This window comes from Alosa sapidissima, chromosome 19 (genome assembly GCF_018492685.1).
Source record: "Alosa sapidissima isolate fAloSap1 chromosome 19, fAloSap1.pri, whole genome shotgun sequence".
Classification (NCBI taxonomy): Eukaryota; Metazoa; Chordata; class Actinopteri; order Clupeiformes; family Clupeidae; genus Alosa; species Alosa sapidissima.
In genome coordinates this window covers 10,543,844-10,566,696 of record NC_055975.1, presented here as the reverse complement: position 1 = coordinate 10,566,696, position 22,853 = coordinate 10,543,844, and the positions used below count along the sequence as shown (strand labels likewise).

Genomic DNA, 22,853 nt, shown 5'->3' with positions numbered 1-22,853 from the left:
GGTTCAGAGTTCATTTTACACTTTGGATAGTGTTAATAATTTAACTACACAATAGTGTTATAATTTGACACCCATAGAGTTATTATTTTGACACATTTTAGTGTTATTGTACTGGATTGTGTTAAATATTTTCACTGGAGGTGTTACTTCATAACATTCATAGTGTTCTTTTTTGACAAATGTAAGTGTTAATTTCCACACTGGATTGTGTAAACGTTTCACTTAGGGTGTTACTTTATAACATTCACAGTGTTGTTTTATGACACTTTAAAGTGTATACATAGCACTATATTGTGTTTTTAACATGTGCATCTTTATGATTTAATACCACATTGAAGTGCATGTGTAACTATTGTGTTACATTCAATGTTCTGAAAGTGGTTCTTGCATGATAGGAAAACAAAACGTGAACAACTGATCAACTATCATTTTTAATATATTATTAAATATTGAATAAATTCCAAGCACCATGTAACCTTTGCACATTTACAAAGAAAATAAATGGACAATGTAAAGTCCATCATAATCACTAAAAGTCAAAGGGCTCATACATTTAAATACAGTCTGCTTTAACTTTAACTTTTTTCATCAGTTTCAAACACTCTGTAGGCATGAAAATGTTCATTAAAGTTTTCAACAACAAGCTTGTTATCAAAGCCAGATGAAAGTGCCCTAACAGATGAAAACATTTAAACATCATTCAAAACTTTGGCACGTAACTCACGAACACGTGGTGACTCGTCTGTAGAGGTTACATCGATGTTGAATACAGTGGTCTGCACAAAAGTATAGAGATGAACCAGGGACTCCTCATAAGACAAGTTGAACACGTAGTGGGATTTAAAAAGTTCGTCGAAAGCACTCAATGAGCTGGTGGTTGAGCAATGAGGGGATGAGCCGTTTGTCGACTGCGATGTAGAAGGTGTCAATCCTGTTCTGGACTCGGCCAACAGCGAGGATGTATGGTTGTTTACCCTCTCTTTCTTGCAGGTTCTCATCAATGCTGCAGCATGACTAAATAAACAAATGAGAAAAAACAACATGTGCACCTTTCAGTAATGCTTGTTGGTCCATGATAGTGTAAACATGAGTGTAAACTGCCCCTTTGGATTGAGATCATGTGCCTTACTGGAAGCTCATTACTCCCAAACAATGGCCCTGTGCTAAAGAACACACACTACAAAGCAACACATGAAGAGCAAAAGTTAGAAAGTGCATATCTGAAAAGGTGGCTTGTGGTATTTTACAAAATTACCTTGTGAAAGTGCACCATGTTGTGCACTGCATCACTTGGACTTATTTTGGTCCTCCTCTTCCGTCCAGCTGTGGGTGGCAAAAGATGAAGCAGCAGCAGCAGCAGCAGGGAAGCCATGTCACTGTCCCAGCCTATCGGGGAGGGGGGAGACAAGGCTGTGTGATTAAAGACATAAAAGAAAGTATTAGTAATATCAACCAAGCATGCGATAAAGCTACCATTTTCATCATTCACTGTAAGTTTCTCAGCAGCTTTCAGCAGGCGACACACATCAGTTGACGGAGTCAGGTGTTTGGCCTCTTTGATGACTAGGGCTGTCACTTTTATGAAAAAATCCTGTTCGATTTGAGAGACATAAGTGTTCATGGAATCGATTGTAAAATCGACTTTCCATGTCTAAAGACGTCTCCATTTTCAACGCCAAATATAGGCCAATCCACTGACAACTAACAGGTATTAGAATGAACGTAAGGGTGCTTGAGACGCACAAGTCAGCAATATTTCTGACGATTTATTTGCGTGAAGTTTCGTGCACAATGATAAACAGGAGTGCAACATTCAACAACAAATTTCGCTTACGTAGGCGATTGTAGCCCATGAAAAGAGGTTGAAAATAAAATTTAAAATTCACTGAAGGACTAGCTTACATTGAACATGAATTTCGTGTAGGCTATGCCAACAAACTCGCAGGGTCGCTACATTCTCTAAATTAGGACTAGAGACAATTTTCAATTAAATTCAAAGGTGCTTTATGACAAAAAGGGCATTTGCATTGCCAAAGCAGTCATACAAAACAGTGTATAGACATTTATGTGTAACATACATAGGCCTAGATCTAAACTTACGTAAAATATAGGATAGAGGGGGAAATAACATCTGTCGCCGTCTACAACAGGCTGCATTTATATGACTTAGGCTATTCAAAAATCTCCAAAATTACTTAAAGTAATGATTCAACTTAGGAATGGCACCCAGGCTAGATTCAATCCATTACAACTGGTCAAAAATTAAACTTTAAATGGACTTACTTGAGAACAGGCCATGTGTTTTTTTTTATTGAACGTAACCGACACGGCATAATGGAACGTGCAAATAAGGCTAGGGCTATTACAAATAATTGGACAGGAAAACAAGTCGATCAACATTTTCGGGGTCCAGAGCAGAGCGTTTTTTATTCACTATATGTCCAGCTGTTGAGAAGACGCGCTCCGACCGCACTGATGTTCCAGGGACACTCAGGTACTTCATTGCCAGTTGCGCAAGGTGGGGGTATTTCGTACTTCCAGTCTTCCACCACAAAAGCGGGTCGCTGTCAGCTGGCAATGGTGGCTCTTTTTCATAAGCCATCATCTCCTGTAAGAGGTCGCTTTCGACGTCATTCACTTTTTCGTAGCTCCTTGTGTAGATGTCTCCAAACAGATCCCCCATTGCTGTTAAGGCCGTCTTTTCCCTGCTTGTTGCCGAGCTGCATGGCTCCACGGGTTCGTCATTGTCGCCAGACTGCAGTGCCAATTCATCTCTAATGTTTGCGTGCACTTGTTGCTTCTGTTTCTCCGATAAATGAATTAAAAGATGAAATCGAGGATCCAAGCAGCTTTTCAAAAGCATAAATGTAGCTTCATTTTTGGAGTCATAGCGTTTGCTCAAGTCTGCCTCGATTTTAGTGGCCATTTCCCTCAAGCAAGACCTCCCGTCTGACTCTGACCTGATTTTTTCAACTTGAGACAAAAGTACATGTTGCAAAGGCAGTACAGCTGAGGATGTGGGGTATTTGCATGTGGACAACGCTTGGGTGGCGACTTTGAAAGGTTTAAGTGTCTCTCGCACCTGTTCAACCAGACGCCACTCAGTTGTGGTCAGTTCTAGATTAGACATTTTTTTGTCAAATATCACGGCTGCCACTGCTGCTTGTTGCTCAGATGCCCTACAAATCATATCGTAGGTAGAGTTCCATCGTGTCACACAGTCATTAATGAGCTTCTCTGGCTTTAGGCCTAGCATACGCTGCTTATCTTCCAAGAGGCTGCTGTCTGTAGTGGATCTGTGAAAATGAGAAGCCGTTTTTCTTAGCCTAGCAAGAGTTGTGTCTATGGCTCTGACATCTAACCCCTTGCGTACAGCCAGGTTGATTGTGTGGGCCAGACACGGTATGTTAACAGCACCCAGGTGCTGCTCCACTGCATTAACATAATTAAGTGCATTATCGGTAGTTACTGCAACAACTGAATCAGGCTGTATTGCGAAATCCCTCAATATGCCTGCGATGCACTCTGCAACATTCTCTGCTGTGTGGCTACCTCTCAGCTGCTTCGTTTGCAGTACAAAATCGTGGAGTTCCCAAGTCTCTGAAATGACGTGTGCTGTCACTGTGATATATGCCTCTGTAGCGAGGGAGCTCCATCCATCGGTAGTCAGAGCAACGTTTTTGCCACTCAAAATCTGATGCATGTTTTCACGACTAGTGTCATAGATTTTCGCAATCTTCTTAGTTACTGTGGTTCGGCTAGGTATAATATATCTCGGCTCAAGTTCATGAACAAAATCAATGAAACCTTCACCCTCCACTATGCTAATTGGCCTCATGGCTCGACAAATGAACTTTGCGAGCTTCGAGTTTATAGCCTCTTTCCGTGCAGCAGGTAGAGGTGCAGACGGGGGGAAAAAGTGTGTCAGTCTTGGCTGTTTAGCAGGTGGCTCTATCGGGTCTAGGTCTTTGTATTCATCTGGATGATGAAGCTGAATATGCCCCCTCATATTTGTAGTGCTGCTGTGGTATGGGAAGTCACGATCGCACAGTTTACATACCACTTTGTCCTTCTTCACTGTTTGACCTATAGTCCAAAACCCAAAGTGCTTCCATATCGAACTCCTAAAATGATTAGGGGTTATCACTTGTGGCACAGGTTGATCGCCGTTGTCCTCCATTTTATTTTCGCAAAACACCAACAGCAGCTGATTGAAACTAATAGGCTAGGCGCGGCGTAAAATCGGTGGGAATGTTATTTTTAGTTTTCGCAACGCCTACTGCACTTCCGGAATTCTTTATTTTATTTTTCTGCTTGTTTGTGAGTTTTGTTACATCTGTCTTTTTATTTGTTTAATTCGTTAAAAATTAATAGTGTACAAATTTGGTTAAAATCGATTCCCCATTTTCGTTTTCGAAACTTGTGTTGGTTGGTCCAATCGATTGTGCAATCGATTTTCGAACGTAAAGTGACAGCCCTATTGATGACCTTGGGCTTGAATGAGGTGTCCCACTTCTGAAGCAACTTGGAGCTTGTTTCAACACCAAAGAGCAGCAGGAAGTCTTGATTTACCTGTTGATCATACATAAGCATATTAAGCCAGGGCTCAGTATTGTTAATGTTGCATTAGGGCTAGGCCTAAGTGATTTTTACCATATAAATACGGGGTAAACCCACATACATCTTGTGTCTATTTTAAAGATGGAAAGCACATCATCCATAACTTCTTAAACCATAGCCAGAACAAAGATATTTGAAAATAGAGTTGAAAATAAAAGAAATGTACAACTCACTAGGCCTTTGACATCCAAAAAGCGTGTAAATGTTTTGTAGACATCTGTGGTTCTTTGTGGGTCATACACTAGGTCCTGGCGATGTTGGAATGTCATCCATCATCTTCTGAAGTACACTTGCTTCATCAGGAGTTAAAAAAGAAATGAAATAGCCTCTCTGCAGGCATCTCCATCAAGCTGCTGAGGCAGTGTGTTTTGATCTTCAGCGCTTTGGCCCTTGTTCTTGAGGCACTGAGGTTTCCTTGGCTGGCTGTTTAACGGTACTCCTGGACATGGTCTTGAGGCGCCACGCTAAATATCCACTGCATTTCTCCCCATCATAGAAATGCTCCTGTTAAATTTAAACGAACTAATGAACATCACAAAAGGATCTTACAGCAAGTGCAGATGCAGCAAAAAAAACCAAGAAGAACAATCACTTATGTTATAGGCGTTCTATTTTCATATTAAGATGCAATATCCTTATAATCTGAGTCCTTTTGAATCAGGGCCATTGATTGTGATTTTGCATCTTTAACCAGTTGAACTTTATAACCTACACCAGTTTCAATTGTGGTTCTATCTATGACACTACATTTTTAGTCACTATCAAAACCAAAATAACACCAAATAGCAGAATTTTTCAATCGTTTCACTTTTATTAGCTACAGTAGTTATTCCATGATGAAAACTAAAACTGTAATCTGTGCGATGTTTTCTTACTATCACTGCAAAACTTACACAGCCCTTTGAAGAAAAGGGATCCTTTAGTGAAGGAAAGAGTAATAATTCCCAGGGCATACTTCTCCCTCTGCTGACGGGTAGGAATCCTGCTATAGAGTAAAGACAAAAGTCAGTCTTGAGTGAGTTTGATTAAATACAGACAGAAGTTACAATATATATATATATATATATCATATATTCTTTACAGTCCTTTATAATATTAATCTTATTAACTCTTACCCATGTCTCTCGGTCATATCACTTGCCAATATGTTGACAAGCTGTCTCCGGGTGTGGTGGCTCAGTGAATTTTCTGACTTGTACTCTTCAAGAATATCCTCTCCTCCAGGCTTCCTAAGCAAGGCATTTTCGACCATCTGCTCACATAAAAGAAAAAAGGTTTTCAGTGTTCAATTCTGTCTATGATATAAAATCATTGGAAGAAACACATACCACATCATGTTTGTATAAACTTAAGGTGAAAGTTCAGAGAAATGTCAAAAACCCATAGAGATACAACATACAAAACCCTAAGGGTAAATCAAAAAACATCTACTTTGATTAAGGGTGAGTTTGGAATTTATAAATTATGTCAACTCCAAATTACATTTCTTTCGTCTCAATTACCTCTTGCAGTCTCTGACACAGAAACTTTTCCAGCAGAACTACCCATGTCTTCTTTGCTGGATCTACTGAGGCCTGTGGGAATACCCTGATCCCTTAAGTCACTGTCACTTGAAGAAAGTGATATGGTGTCTGTGAGGGAAGAGTGTGTATCCGAGGAAGATGGTGTTGAATGAGCTAGAGGAGAAAAATCTTTACAAGAGAGTATTTGATTAACTTCATGTTTGTGGCTGTATCCATTTTAGTATAATTTTTTAGGTAACTTAAACATACTCAGATGACATATATTTATTAATTCAGTTGGTAACATTAATAATAACAATTGGCAAGTAATATGTATTGAGTGTCACAACAAAATTTCACATAAAAATGACCCAACCCTGTCCACTGTCATGTCCATTCCATAAAGAAAGATCACCATCAGCTGCATCAGGGAGCAAAAACTTGGCTATGTATTGACTGTAGGCTTCATTGACAACGTAAGATTTTATGAGAACACCTACCTTCATCTGAAATCCTTTCACGTACTGTCAGGCATAGATCTGGATGAGCCTCGTTAACAGCTGTGTCAGTTTCATCGAAAATGTCTAGTTCAGCAGCATCAGGAAGACCAAACTTATTTTTGACTGTAGAGAGAGCGAATGTAACCATTGAAAGTGACCGGAAACAAATATTGAACAGCACATTGAATAACTGATCATCCTGTTTTTCTCTTTGATGCTGAAATGCTGAAAAGTACTTGTTAACAGTAGTATTTTGACACTGCATCTTGGGTTATTAACTTGTCTGAAAATAGTAACCTTAACTAAACAGATCTGTAAATACATTGCTCTGTGCTAACCCAAGTTGATGATTCCAACATGAACCGTCACAGTAATAAGAATACGCAACACACCATTCTAACAAAGTATGTTAATTACAGCTAAAAAAAAAAGTCTTTAAGGATACAAGGAAGTTTATTGTCACATGCATATAGTTACTGGAAGTAAGAAATGCAGTGAAATTATGTCTGGTGTCAGCCTATTTGTGCATTAATGGGGGGGGTAAAAAGTGCAGTAGAAGAGGGGTTTAGTAGATTAAGTGGCAAGGGCTGCATAAAAAAGGTGGGGGAGGATTGGGATTGGGTGGGGGGCACCAACAAGGAGCACCCAAGAGCAACAGGGGCAAGGAAAAACTCCCTTACCAAGGAAGAAACCTTGGGCAGATCCACGGCTCAAGGGGCTAACCCAACTGCCAGGGGTCTTGGTGTGTGTGTTGGGGGGATGACAGGGGAGATGGGATAGTGTGCTGTGTATGTGGGGAGATGGCAGTGTGCAATATGTGTGTTGGAGAAGCTTCCTCATGAGACAATGTGCTGTGTATTGAGGGGGGGGGGGGCAGTGTGCTGTAAGTATGTTGGGGATGTGTGTTGGAGAAGCTTCCTGATGAAATAATGTGCTGTGTATGTAGGGGGGGGGGGGGGGGGGGGCAGGGACTTACTATTGCAAGCAGAGTACTGTATGTAATGTATGTGAGTGATGACAGTGAAGATGTGTGTGTGGGCGGGAGGGGAGTGGAGCAGTGACTGTGTGTGTGTGTGTGTGTGTGTGTGTGTAGTGTGTAGGTGGGTAGGTGGGGGCAGTGTGCTGTAAGTATGTAGAGGATGTGTGTTGGAGAAGATCCTGAAGACAATGTGCTGTGTATGTGGGGGGGGGGGGGGGGGGGGGAGGGACTTACTATTGCAAGCAGAGTACTGTATGTAATGTATGTGAGTGATGACAGTGAAGATGTGTGTGTGGGCGGGAGGGGAGTGGAGCAGTGACTGTGTGTGTGTGTGTAGTGTGTAGGTGGGTAGGTGGGGGCAGTGTGCTGTAAGTATGTAGAGGATGTGTGTTGGAGAAGATCCTGAAGACAATGTGCTGTGTATGTGGGGGGGGGGGGGGGGGGGGGGCAGTGTGCAGCAAGTATGTAGAGGAGGCTTACTGTAGCAAGCAGTGTGCTGTATGTATGTGAAGTGATGACAGTGATGATGTAAGTGTGTGTGTTGGGGATGGGGGTGGGGTGGGGTGGGGGGGAAGAAAGGCTAGGCAATCAAGGACATGGGTAGATGGAGGAGAAATCAAAAATAATAAATAAAAAGTGTGCAAAAGTTGGAGAAAGTCAGATATGTGTGTGTGTGTGTGTGTGTGTGTGTGTGTTGACGTGTGATGAAATAAGAAAATAAATAAAAGGTCTGTAGCATAGGGAGAGGGATGTAAAAGTGTAAAAGTGCTAAAAGTCTTGTAGGTGTGTGTGGGTGTGTGTGTGTGTGGGGGGGGGGGGGGGGTCATGAGTGCTGAGGAGTGAATGAGTGCAAAGTCAGTATAGTGTGAGTTCAGAGTTCGGATGGCCTGGGGATAAAAACTTCTCCTGAGTCTCTCAGTTCTGGCTTTGTGACTACATAGGCGTCTTCTTGATTTCAGCGGTAGGAATAATCCATTGTTAGGATGAGAAGAGTCCTTCAGAATCTTTTGGGCTCTTAGGAGTACTCTTCTGGAATAGATATCTTGTAGAGCAGGGAGTTGAGTTCTTATAGTACGTTCAGCTGAGCGCACTACTCTCTGCAGAGTACTACAATCTCTAACTGTGGAGTTCCCATACCAGGTGATGATGCTACCAGTTAGAACACTCTCAACCGCTGAAGTGTAAAAGGCCTTCATGATGGATGTAGAAACTTTGAATTTCCTTAGCTGACGAAGGAAGTAGAGTCGTTGTCTGGACTTCTTCAGAACATATTGAGTGTTAACAGTCCATGTTAAGTCTTCAGTAATGTGGACACCAAGGTATTTAAAACTTGTGACTCTCTCTACAGGTTGCCCGCTGATCATTAGTGGGGTGTAACTGTAGTTCTGCTGCTGCCTTCTGTAATCCACTACCATTTCCTTGGTTTTATTGATATTCAGTGTCAAGCTGTTAGATTGACACCACTGTGCCACCTCATCAACCTGATCCAAGTAGAACTGTTCATTGTTGTTACTAATCAGGCCCAAGATCACTGTGTCATCTGCAAACTTGATGATGGAGGTATGACTACTGTTGGCTTTGCAGTCATGTGTGTAGATGTTGTACAGCAGTGGACTCAAAACACAGCCTTGGGGAGCACCAGTGCTGATGGTTAATGAGTCAGATGTCAGACCCCCCACTCTAACCACTTGTGAACGGTTGGTGAGGAAGTCAAATATCGAGTGACACAGGGTGGTGTTCAGTCCTAAGGCCTTCATCTTTGTGACCAAGGTGAGAGGTACTATCGTGTTGAATGCTGAACTAAAGTCAATGAACAGCATCCTCACATAATTCCCATTCCCCTCCTCCAGGTGAGTTAAGGTGGTGTGCATGAGGTTTGAGATGGCATCCTCTGTAGACCTGTTGGCTCTGTAAGCAAATTGGAGGGGGTCGAAGGAGGCAGGGAGGGATGAGCAGATAATGTTTTTCACAAGCTTCTCAAAACACTTCATCACTGTAGACGTCAGGGCTACTGGGCGGTAGTCATTCAGACATGATGGACTTTTGTTTTTCGGTACTGGAACAATAACAGACTGCTTGAGGCAAGTAGGAACTGTCTCTTGAGCCAATGATGTGTTAAAGATATAAGTGAACACAGGAGCTAACTGAGCAGCGCAGGATTTCAAAACCCTGTTTGAAATTCCATCCGGTCCAGTAGCTTTTCTACAATTTACCCTCCTAAAGGCATTGCTCACATCGACCTCAGAGACACAGAAAGGTGCATCCTCATTTGCTTCACATGCTGCAGCTAGTCCAATATAGTCTGTGTTTTTCATGTCAAAGCGAGCATAAAAAGCATTAAGTTCATCAGGGAGGGCTTTACTCACATTCATCATAGGAGGGGACTTTCTTTCAAAGCCAGTGATGGTTCGGAGTCCTTTCCACACTCGTGCTGGATCACCCTCCAAGAAATCAGCTTCAACTCTGTCTCTATAGCAGCCGCTTTACATAGTTGAGCCACATAAGATCATGCTTTGATTTGTTGATGCGGGCACATATTTGGTTAGGCCTCTAAACCGTATCTTACCTTCACTGATGAATTCCAAATAGGTGAAGCCTGAATGCAATTTGACGTAGTTCTTAACATTGAGGTATTTCACTTTCAGCAACATGGTAATGTTCTAAAACTGCACTTAGTGTAACAAGTGGGAAATATTAGAAAATACAACATATCAGCCATGATATGAGCAACAAACTATGAAGTTTACAAACTATTAAACAAACAACGTTCGCAAAATGTTTAGTGTTTAAATTAGTGCATGATGCCCAGGCGACAGTCATTGACTATATACTTGAATATTATTCAGGCTCTGACCATTTTCTTATAAATCGTGTGCCATCCTTGCAGGCAACAGATTTGAATCTGACCAGCTCCTCGCGTGAGCGGGTTTGCACAAGGATAGCTAAACTTGGTTACTTCCACTGAAAATGCGCTCTCCCTCAAAAGCGCGTGCGCATCTTTTTTTTTTTTTTTAGACGCCTACTTACAATTAAAACCTGGTTTAAGTTACAGAAACAACATTGAAACCTTATATTTCTGACACAGAAACAGTCGCTCACAACCTAACTTGTCTGTATTGCTAGCTTACTTGTTAGGTACTTGCTGCTAGTCGCATTTCTATATGAACTCATGCAAGGCTAACGTGAAATGCAATCGAACAACGCCCCGAGCCAACGTTTAACGTTAGCTGCCAAGTAGCGCTTAGCAATCCCTGTATTATCTAAGTTTCTTGCCAGCTTTGTGATAAGGAGTGCACCACAACACCCCCATAACAAAACGACTTGAACAACCACGCAAACACGATTCTTACCTTTTTAACAGATTATTATTCCTGTCAAGTAAAGTCTCTCCACCTTTTGGGCATGGCGCTTTTTGGGCAGCCATGGCCTACTGGTTAGCACTCTGGACTTGTAACCGGAGGGTTGCTGGTCCGAGCCCAGTGGGCCGCGGCTGAAGTAAAGATTGTTGAAGTGCCCTTGAGCAAGGCACCTAACCCCTCGCCGCCGTTGTAGCAGGCAGATCACTGCGCCAGGATTAGTGTGTACTTCACCTCACTGTGTGCTGTTTGTGTTTCACTAATTCACCGATTGGGTTAAATGCAGAGACCAAATTTCCCTCACGGGATCAAAAAAGTATATATACTTATACTATACTTATATACCTACCAGCTTCATGGGGATGTCTCACAAACTCACGTTAGCTGCTAAGTACCAGCTAGCAATGGTGATTCTAATGTCTGCATTTTGAAAAGACTACCCCCCCTCGTTCCTGCTTTTCATTCAGTATAAAAACACTTGCATTTCATTAATGACATAAAATGGACTGTTAAGCACTTATATTACCTGTACACAACACACATTTACGCTGTACAATAATAACTTGTTTTTGGGAGATATTACTTAGGCTAACGCCATTAGAATGCTAGTTAGCCTACTGTAGGGGAGGGTGGGGTGATTGGTGCCAGTGGGGAAGTTGTGCCACCCCCTATTTCTAGGAAACCATAGACGAAATTGGTTATGTGACCACACATTTTTGAAGACTTCGATTGTTGTGTCAAAAGAGTTATAGACAAGTTTGAAACATTTCACACATGTTTTAGTAAGCTACATTATGAGTCTATACAGCTAGCATGATGTTAGCTCAAATCTGATGGATGATGCATTTTTTCCAAAATGGTGGGGTTGGGGTGATTTGTGCCAAAGGGCCTGGGTTAAGTTGTGCCAGTGGCCCCACTTATAAATAATGTTTTAAACATATTTTATTGTAATTGTGCATTTTATTCTTACATTTTATCACTAAAACTATGTGACATTCTTAATTTTAGACCAAAAATAGAAATATACCATCATGCCACAGAGTTATAAGAGGAAGACATGCAGGGCATACTGTACGGAGAAGGAGCTGGCAGAACATAAAGGCACTAGGAGTAATGTTTCACGGTCTAAGTCCCATGAAATGCTGTGAACTTCTCACACACACACACACACACACACACACACACACACACACACACACACACACACACACTGACCAGGAAGCCTGGGAAGGAGAGGGGGAACATTATCAGGTAGCAGTGGCAGAGTTGACATCTACACAACCACATCAAACCACCTAAATCTGCTGTAAACTTCTCTGATCAACAAAACTTTGATCTCATTTCAGGTATGACTTCCCTCCACACAAGATCTACAACATGGATAAAACTGGTGTGACAATGGAAAATTACCTTTGATGTGCTCGTGTGGCGCAATAGGCTTGTAGAAAATTGGCCTTTAATGTTGTAAAATAACTTTAAGAACAATTAAGTGACTTTAAAAAATATAATACTCAACCAAGTGTATTTTCTTTGCCTCCCCTTTCGAATACAATACTCAAATTACTTGAAAAAAAAAAATATCCTGAGAGTGGATTTTGAGGCGTACAGCTCCATAGACCTCCATGCATTCTGCACTCGTGGACGAGCGTCCTCATGTGGAACCACAGAAGGAACTGCAACCAGTTCAGAAACCGGAAGTTTTCCGAGAGTGGCAGTTCTCCCCTTATTAGACATTCTCTGATAGGCTTCACCTGGCTTGATGAATCCGTGTCTGCTCATCCTGGCTTGGTCTTTGCGCAACCAATTAAGCCTATACGCTCTTGTTTTGGATTCATTGAGCGCAGCTGAGAACCTGAGAGGGGCAACTTTTAAAGAATCTAAGTCTCCCTTAGACAAGTAAGACAGCTATGCTAATGTGGTCGATTTAGAGAAGTTAAGAAACCTGCCACAATATAAATGCATTGGCTGAAAAGATTACTTTTGGAAAAAAAAATAGGTGGAAAGAAAGGAAGAATCAGGCATACGAAGGACAAAAAGGACAATCAATGTTTGACTTTAATTGATTTATTTATCAAAAGAGATTACATTACTTCTTAAAATTGTATGTTGGTTGAGGGAGTTGAAGAGATTTACAATGGGACCCTGTGAGAGCGTTTCCAAAAACAGGCCAAAAAAACATTCTTGGTTTCATAAGTACAGACACAGGACGAGAAGTCGGAAAATATACAGTACAAGGCCTAAAAAAATAAATGTGTGACAGTCAGTGGCCTCTTCCAAATTTGGTCAAACAGCAAAGCTGTCCTTTACCATCTTGAAAACAAAATTAATTAAGTGCTTTGACACAGTACTGAGCACAGTTCTACAGCGGCGTTGAGATGTTTGTGAGTGAAGTGTCTCCAGAAAGGCAGACTTTTCTCTTAGTGTAAAGAGGGGGTTAAAGACTACATACAGGTGGAGGGTGAACTAGTGCCTGGCTGGTTTGATAGAGGATAGTTTGGTAAGCATTTGAAAATCTTGTAACATCCTCAGTAGCCGTATTTATCATTGAGATGAGTCCTGCCGTCCCCTGACTGATCTGAAAACACAGAAAACATGGGGGGGAATGTTAACTACAGACCCTTTAAATGCTGAGAGGATTATTGGGGAGAATGTCAACTGACAGATCCTTTGAAGGTTAGGTCTCATCAGGTCCTTAAGCTGGTACAGATAGGGCTAGTTTCCTGCACATGGATTAAGCCTAGGCTTGCAGTAAAAGAACATTTCAATGAAGCTTTCAGTCTAGGACAAGGCCATGGTGAAGACTATTGTGAATCAATCTAATATCCTTACCACAGGGACTTTACTTGTCACAACCCAAAATCAAAGCTTCTAAATGTATCCATAGTGCCATCACAATACATTCACTGAGTGTTAAATGCTATTTTCTTTACCTGTTGGTGGTACCCAGACAGAGTAGTCGGGATCGTCCTCAGGGTAGCTTCCTGAAAGGGCACTGGGGGGCTGGGAGGGACGCAAGAGAGCATACATTTGTGGGTAAACATATGAACTTGTCATCATACCATACCAAACCAAAGGCAATCAGCAAAAAAAAAATATCAAGTCAAAAGTTAACAAAACAGTAATCAAAAAGTAAGCTTCACACTCATGCCAAACAGTCACTAAATTAAACAATGGGTAAGTAACATTCTACCAGAAATTTGGTCAAGCAAGAACTGCTAGAATTACCACTTCTGCGAAAAATACACAATTTGAACCAAAAGAGTACAGAAGTACAGGCATCTTGTCTGTTTTGAGCGGTCTTCCCGGTCGACATCCTTACAATACTCAGTCCAACATGGCGGCAGCGCTAACACAGTGCCATCTAGTGGCTGTTGGCAAAAAGGGAACATAATTTCCCCTCTTAATACTTCTATAGTCTTTGATTTGATTGTAGTGTTCTATTCTCAGGCCAATTCTGAGCGGGCTAGTTTGTGCCAAGGCCATCTGTGTTTCCATATGGGCCATATGGGCCATGGGCTTATTCGTGCCTCTAGTAAAAGGTGAGGTTAGTGGTGGTATCGGGTAAGCGGTCCAGCGACAAAAAGAGATAGTGTTCACTATCATATAACCCACAAGGTAGCAAAGAAGAAAACAAGATAGTATTTACCATCAAGTAACCCAAGAGGTAGCAAATACCTTTACCAGATAAAAACAAACCTCTGAATCGATGGAGCTGGTAAGGGCTCTGTTTCATATTTTGGCTTGATCAGAAGTTATAAAACTTTCACTGACTCTACCAAAGCATTTATTAAAACGTTTAAGTCATGTGTTGTATGAAATATAACCAAGCAATAGGGGGGCTGTGTGAAGTGGTCCTCCGGCACCGAACATGTAACGTTCTGTACGGCACAATAGTCAACATGTCTAACCTACAGAACAGTTCAAATGAATACAAGGTGCTTACCCTGGCAGGGCCCATAGGCTTCCTAGGCCTCTTATCTGTACTCTTCTCTTTAATTTGTTGTATTGGTGATTCCAAGTGTTCCTTTTCAGTACCTAAACATGAACAAGTTTAGGTGAAAAAACCTATATGTCCATGCATGCCCTCTAGTGGAGGTTAAAATCAATGTTAAGGTATGGTATACTTGGATGCAACATGTAGAATAGCCACTGGAATAGTTTTACGATATACATAGTGCCTAAAACAAGCATTCAGCCTCCTTGTAAATTGTTGTACAACACTTAGAAATGAAAGTGTATTACATCAAACTTGATTAAGTGAAAAGAGATCACTACAAAACGAAGTAAATGAACTGAAAATAGAAAGTAGAAAAAAAAAAATCAATGCATACGTATTTACCCCCTTTACCATAACTCACCTTAGAGTAATTCAATATGAAATTCACACAAAAATGTAAAATGTGAAATTATAGTCAAAAGTGTCTACCATGTTTTATAACAACTGTGCAAAGATTTCAGCCAGATATCTCATTTAATTCTTTAGATAAGATTCATTGTGACAAATTTCACATTTAAAGCAGATTGATTGATCATAGCTATATGTTTCTATTTGCCTAATGGCCCGGACATTGCCATTTTATTGGCAGTTTGACAATTCCATACCTGAATGAGACCTGATTGCGTGTTCTGGGTGATGATGCTGTTCCTTCTCAACTCTGTCAGACTTAAGCATGTCCTTGGCTTCAGGATGTCCCTTTAATGTAGACACTGCAAGAACAGTCAAACAGTTAGCTCAGGGGAGATCAGAACAAGCACAATTATATATTTAAAATGGATTATATTACCATTGGCCTGTGTTTAAAATGGAGATTAGATTACCACTGGCCTGTGTTTAAAATGGATTAGATTACCATTGGTCTGTGTTTAAGATGAATTAGATTACCATGATTACCATTGGCCTGTTGGCCTGTGTTTAAAATGGCTTAGATTACCATTGCCCTGTGTTTAAAATGGATTAGATTACCATTTGCCTGTGGTTCCTCCTCAGCGTGCTCTTCCTTTTCTTCTTCTTCTTCTTTTTCTTCTTCCTCCTCCTCCTCCTCTTCCTCCTCACCCCCTTTAGGCGTTTCTTTCATGTTGAAGAGTTCAGGAGGTAGACATGCTCGCTTCGGGGGCAATGTCTAATGAGACAGAGAGCAAAATAGACACCAAAGGCCAATACTAATACCTAGACTAATGACTAAGACTCATGCACAGCTAAGACAGTGCACAGACACACACAAACACACACACACAGCTAAGAGAGCGCTCACCCCTATGGTTCCAGTCTTCAGTTTGAACTTGCTGCCTCCCTTCATGGCACCAAACATCGGCAATGCTGGTTTTTTCGGCTTGTCTGGGTTAGATCCACTAGACCAGAAAAGTCATATATCACCCATGAATGCACTACCTACTGAATGTCATGTTACTATTTCCCCTTCCTATTTCTCACTGAAATCATACTCAAAATTGGTCGATTAAGGTGATTCTCTATGGTCTTATGTTATCTTAACTTATCTTAGTTGATTATGACAGCAAGAGACGAAGGGCCAGTTTAGAGCTTATTTGTGTGTTCATACTGTATGTATGTGTGTGGTAGTACAGCAGCCAATGGCGCTCACCTTGCCTGCAGAGAGGGAAGTTGAGTGGGCCGGGTAAGATCGATCAGTCTGTGCAAGCGCTGCGCCTCCTTGCGAAGCTCAGCAATATGGACATGAAGCTTCTTCCTCTCCACACTGTCCAGCTTGATCTCACTGGACACCACGTTCATGAAGGCATCCAGCGGGTCATCAGAGGAAGCCCGCTGACCACCTGCATCCACATTTGCAGAGCACACAGACAGCCAAGCTGTTATTAACCACCTGCATCCACATTTACAGAGCACAGATTTACTAGATTTACATTTAGCAGACGCTGTTAAGTTATACTGTAGAGACTTATGTCAATTATATTACAAGGGCCATTGTCCCCGGAGCATCTGGGGGTTAAGTGCCTTGCTCAAGAGCCCAATGGTGGAAGCCGGGAATTGAACCCACAACTTTTCAGGCTAGCCAAGCTCCTTAACCACTACGCTACCACCGCCCCAAGCTGTTATTAACTGGAGGGCACAAATGTGATAAGGTGACATAGTTGTTGATGAAAAAAGCATCAGTTAAAACCATACTGCTTTTGTATATTATTAAATAATGTTTTATGATCAACCACTAAGACAAAAACAAACAAACAAACCAACAAACAACATTGCCCAGCTCACTTTTCTCTGAAGAGCGGAGCTTGTTCTCTGTCTCTGCGATCTCTTTCTCCACGTCATTCAACTTCAAGGTCTAAAGCAGTAGCAGAAATGTCAGGACATGAGTTCATATCTATGTTAAGCCTAAAAATAGTCCACACAACACATTTCAGTCTGTGAAGCTTGAGGGATAAGATCAGATCAGATGTTGTTTTCTTTTAGTGTTTTATTCTTTCTATAAAACATTTTTTATTAACTGTATTATTAAATGTATTATTATTATTATGCATGTGTTATTATTATTCCCTATGAGTAGAGAACACCTTACCAGCGATTCATATGAGGCTGGCTGGTCCTCAACCTTTCCAGCCCTCTTCATGCGTTCTTTCCTCTTTTTTTCCACAGTGCCAGTCCGATCCAGGAAGTTGTCATCATCACTATCATAAAAGTCCTCGTCCTCCCAGTTTTTCTTTCTTCTCTTCCGGGAAACTGAGTGAGGGGACACAAAGCCATAACAAATCCTCTGTGCATTATGAAGACAAGTAAAATGCCTCACTAAAGCCAAGCTCAATATATTATTAGGTCATTCTGTGTCAAATCAGACAAAATCCAGGAAAATAGTTGCCACACGGTCTCAGATTTTGCTTGGAGTTTCTCAACATGATGTTTAGGTCCCAATGCTAAGACCTGTACAATATTTTTCACCAATTCCAATTGTTTCATTTTTGGGCACAGCTGGCTACAACGAAAGGCTAATTATACTGTCAGAGATTGGAAACAGAATAGGACAGTGGACAAAGCTATTCTGTAGCCGGAACCCCTTGTAACTGGCCAGCCTAGCTGTAGAGACTCACCTGCTTCCTGTCTGAGCAGACCTCGGGCTTCTAGAATACGGCAGGCCTCCAAGGAACACTGAATAGATGCCTCCTTCTTCTTTCCTGTATGTGTTACCTCAGCAACCAGTTGCTTGCCATGAGCATCATCTACAGGCAGCCTGAGAATGATTGTAGCACACAGAAAAATTAGGAGTAATGCCAGTAGAGGACTGGTGGTCTAATTTACATCTGATAAGTAGCAAATTGTTCAAAGTGCTTAAATTGAAAAGTCCACTCCATTAATAACAAAACAAATGTTTTTCTCTCTAACTACTAGCAACAGTGCAGTTGGCACCTTGCAGTCTCATGTATTGCGGTATCTCATGTATTGCGGCATTATGTTTGGTGAGATCATGCTGCTCTTAAGGGTTTGGGAAAGGTGCATTTCACATGACCATTTGAGCACCACCTACATGTGCTTCCTTATTTTGGGGTGAAATGCATTATGTCAGCCCAATGTTGGGCATAATGCAGAAATGTGCTGTGATTTCAAAACCAGATTAGTCGAGAACACCTTATTGTACAGATAAACATACCATTGTATGCTGTAAGTTCTGCTGTATATTTTGATATGCGGTTTATCATGTGGTGATTGAAGAGTTTATGATACAAGGATACAAGGATACAAGGAAGTTTATTGTCACATGCATATAGTTACTGGAAGTAAGAAATGCAGTGAAATTATGTCTGGTGTCAGCCTATTTGTGCATTAATGGGGGGGGTAAAAAGTGCAGTAGAAGAGGGGTTTAGTAGATTAAGTGGCAAGGGCTGCATAAAAAAGGTGGGGGAGGATTGGGATTGGGTGGGGGGCACCAACAAGGAGCACCCAAGAGCAACAGGGGCAAGGAAAAACTCCCTTACCAAGGAAGAAACCTTGGGCAGATCCACGGCTCAAGGGGCTAACCCAACTGCCAGGGGTCTTGGTGTGTGTGTTGGGGGGATGACAGGGGAGATGGGATAGTGTGCTGTGTATGTGGGGAGAGGGCAGTGTGCAATATGTGTGTTGGAGAAGCTTCCTCATGAGACAATGTGCTGTGTATTGAGGGGGGGGCAGTGTGCTGTAAGTATGTTGGGGATGTGTATGAGCTATTCAACCGAAAAGAATGGGTGTGGAGATGGACACAGAGCTGTATGTAGAATGAAATATAGGAAATATATAATAATAAATTTGATGTTTCTTGGAAACTAGTGAGTGGGACCATTAGAACGCTGAAGTCAGTGATATACATGTGGTATTTGTGTAATGAGCAATTCAACTGAGAAGAATGAGTGTGAATTTGCCTGTAAACTGCAATCATCGGGCCCATGATATGTGTTTTTCAAATAAAGTCCATGTAATTATGTCTCTCGCTATCCTAACAGCATTTTTGCACAGATATCTTTAACTAATCCTTAACTAACTTACTCCAACCAACGTCAAACTCGACACTGCACTTGTGCCCTTTGCAGGGACACCTGTCAAATGTAAAGTCTGTCTGAATATCTCAAACTGTTTGTCCGACTAATGTTCTTGGAACTCATAGGTACAGTACATAGATCGAACATCGAATCACTTTCAGCAATGAATCACAGCAACCTAAATTCTTTAAAATGTAATCCACCTCTGACCACCTTAGGACACTGAAAGTGTCGATCCTCCTCTTATCATCTTACCTTACTCTGCAAAGCCACGAACCATGGCCTTTTTCCTCATATTCAAATTCCAACTCCTCCCCTAGGATTATGAAAAAGAGGTTCAAGAAATCAGTCAGTCAGTATTTCTCAGAATGTCCTTCATAAATTGAATTAAATCATTTCCAGCTGCCAGGTTTTTTGCCGGCTCAATTCCAGGCTATCTAATATAACTACTTTTTCCCCATCAAGTCTCCCGTCTCATTTCTAAAATAATACTTTTTTTTAAACTCGGTGTAAATTTTGAGATCAATTGCAATAGATTTGGCCAATGGCCATTATTAACAATCTTTTAGGAGTAGGTCAGTTCAGTTGTAGGCTACTAATCAGCTGACAGAATGTGGTCCATAAAAAAAATATTTATTTTACTGTACAATATTGTTGCCCTTTAAGTCATCTACAATGTATTTTTAAAATATGTCAGAAGGTTATATTTGGACAAACTTCTCCAATTTCATTACAAGAAAAGAGATAACCACCTTCGCGATCATAGAAGCCTTGAAGTGCTTTCTTGGGATCCTTGAGGTAGGCAGCCTCTTGGTCCTCCTGGAATTCTGTGGCAAACGGGTTCTCTTCATTCTCATCTTCTGGTGCTGCCTCCTCCGCTGTAGACAGAGTTATAAAAGGCATTGAGAATATGAGAGGGTTCAAATAAACATCCCAGTTACTGCCTCTTCCACTGTAGACAGAGTCATTATAAAAGGCATTGAGATTGAGACTCTTAACATTTCTTTCAACAGGTTTCTTGCTTTACGTCTTGATGGCAACCACAGTAATGTATTTGCTATACCTGGAATCTGATGCAAGTAACTACTACTACTACAGCTACTACTACCGAAGTACGGCGAAATAGCATTACTTGCACAAACATTTTGTATTTAAAAAAAAAAAAAAAACCTTACCCATTCCCCAAGAACAGCCAGAGTCGTCTGTGGAGTTCTTCCCAGGGATGCGGTCACTTTTATCTTCGTCCTTCTCCTCGTCAGACCCATCTCCCATCATCCTCTCTTCCAGCTCTCGCTGCTTCCTGGCTCTTTCTCTTAATTGCGTTACGGTAAGTTCTGACTCTGTTTCTTCATCAGATTCTGGACCCTGTGTTGGCACAAATGTTTGCTTTTACTGCACATACTGTATACACAGAAAACTGCACTACCACCATGCGGTGAGGACAGGCAGTGGCGCCAATAGCCTATTGGTAAATTAGTTATTTCCCTTAAAAATTTTACATTTTGCGGCAGATTTGCAGCAAACTTGCGGGTGATTTGTGGGAAACAAATGAGTTCACTAGAAAATATTGCCAGAAGTTTGCCAATGTTGGCCACTATAGGAAAACTTCCAGCAAAGTTCTGGCAACAATGAGTTTGACTAGTGCCAAAGTTCTGGCAACAATGTGACTAGTGGCAAATATGTTCGCCAGTGATTTGCCACCAAACTTCCAGTGAACTAATGGTGACAAACCTAATTTGCATATGACATTGCTGTAAATTTGCTGCAACATTGCTTAAAGTTAACCACAACTGTTTGCCAGAAACCTAATTTGCATGTGAAAATATCACCTTGCCTCAAATTTGTGATAACTGAAATTTCTGTAAGGGTTATAATAAAAAAAAAAAATAACAACTGCATGAAATGTCAGGGACCCCTCACACCTCAAAACGATGACAGCAATTTGCAGGGAAATGTCAGTGTAGTTCATCCCCATTTATCCGTCTATTTATCCATCCATTCGAGCCTTACACAGGCATTGAAAACTACGCACCTGCTAGGCCATGATTGGTAGGTGGGACACCCATTCTGTATGCCACCTCTGCATAAGACCCATCTGCATTTTTTTTACTCCACCTATTTTACACCTATCCTTAAGGTCATATTCTACATCAGGAGTAGTGAGCATACATGAGCATGATCATACTCGTTAGTGGCAAGGAAACAAAAATATTAATTAAAAATCAATCCACTGTCTTGTCTTTCAGGCCTTCAGAGCACCATCACTGAATGCCCCAGTCTGCGCATAACACAACACATTGCTAGTGCAGACCTGATTCAACATAAGACATGGACATCTGCCACTGTCATATGTAGCCTACATGGCATGTCAATAAGGCCGACTGATATAGGTCCTGGATCTCTATGGACCAACAACTCAAGTTTGCATTATTCTGTCCTACAAGTTTATATTGGACACTGGAGGCTTCGGAAGGCTAATGAAGGAATGCACCGTATTACAGACCTGTAATATGAAGAGTCGAGTGCTACCCCCAAACTTAAGGACATGTCCTACTTTCAGCCTGATGTAGGTTTTTGGGGGTATTTTGTTCTTGTTGACAAAGGTGCCATGCGTGCTAGACAAATCATAAACATAGAATCCAGTTTCTTCACCAATCTCTCCAGCGTCACCGCTTTCTCCTCTGTGTTGCAAAATTGCGTGGTAACGCGAGATTGATGGGTGTTCCAAGGATACATCACACAGGGGTAAGCGTCCAATAACAAAATAACTGTTTTGAGTAAGTGGAATTGAGTCGACAATTGTCCCTGTTTTGAGTATCTCTAACGCATAGGGCATCTCTGCAGGACGTCCCCACGGGGGCTCAGTGTAGGGAAGAGGAGGGTTTGGTTTGAATTTACCAGCTGGAGGTGCTTTGGGTTTGGGTTTGACATCTTGTATCGTTTTCGTAGGTAAACGCGTGCTGTCTCTGGACTGCGTAGACATATTTTTAGCTTCGTCGGTTTTAGGAGACACATTCTCCTCAATCACACCTTCTGATGATTGCGACTCCTGCTCATCATGAGAACCATGATTCCTCTTCACATCTTTGGACACCAAAGCATCTTCATTGCCTGAAACGGAGGAGGCCTCCTTGTCTGAACAACTTTTAGCATTCCCTCTTTTGCCCACCACGGATGGTGGTGCGAATGTGGGTTTCTTGAAAGGGCCATCTCTGTCTTCGGTATCAGCTACGCTAGTATTCTCGTCTTTCAATTCAGCGACGATATCCTTATTTATGTTGTCGCTAGGGTCCATTTCTAGTGTCTCGCCACTGTCCATTTTTGAAGTTCACACCGTTGATTGTTTTACTGTCTATGGTTCACACACGGCCCTTGGTCCTTCCCAGGATATGTAACCCCTTAATTCGTCCGGGCA

At 41.5% G+C, this 22,853-nt stretch overlaps 1 protein-coding gene and 1 pseudogene across 3 annotated transcripts; both read right to left on the bottom strand.

Moving 5' to 3' along the window:
• Nucleotides 1-570: 570 nt before the first annotated feature.
• On the bottom strand, nt 571-7,048 carry LOC121693220 (annotated as a pseudogene).
• Nucleotides 7,049-12,060: 5,012 nt separating this feature from the next.
• Nucleotides 12,061-22,852, bottom strand: LOC121692808 (solute carrier family 4 member 1 adaptor protein). 3 transcript variants are annotated; one of them, XM_042071717.1, is made up of 14 exons: nt 21,942-22,849; nt 20,614-20,803; nt 20,191-20,316; nt 19,694-19,754; nt 18,020-18,159; nt 17,494-17,654; nt 17,190-17,259; nt 16,558-16,747; nt 16,210-16,306; nt 15,921-16,077; nt 15,560-15,664; nt 14,901-14,992; nt 13,888-13,957; nt 13,006-13,532 (listed from the first exon to the last, which is right to left on the bottom strand). In XM_042071717.1, the coding sequence occupies exons 1-14, from the start codon at nt 22,755-22,757 to the stop codon at nt 13,483-13,485; spliced, it is 2,325 nt and encodes a 774-aa protein (XP_041927651.1). In that variant the 5' UTR covers nt 22,758-22,849; the 3' UTR covers nt 13,006-13,482. The 3 variants fall into 3 exon arrangements, with proteins under 3 accessions (XP_041927652.1, XP_041927654.1, XP_041927651.1); XM_042071718.1 differs by lacking the exons at nt 13,006-13,532; nt 13,888-13,957; nt 14,901-14,992; nt 15,560-15,664; nt 15,921-16,077 and adding an exon at nt 12,061-12,167 and having other exon boundaries at nt 16,182-16,306; nt 21,942-22,852; XM_042071720.1 differs by lacking the exons at nt 13,006-13,532; nt 13,888-13,957; nt 14,901-14,992; nt 15,560-15,664; nt 15,921-16,077 and adding an exon at nt 12,068-12,167 and having other exon boundaries at nt 16,190-16,306; nt 21,942-22,851.
• Nucleotide 22,853: the final 1 nt, after the last annotated feature.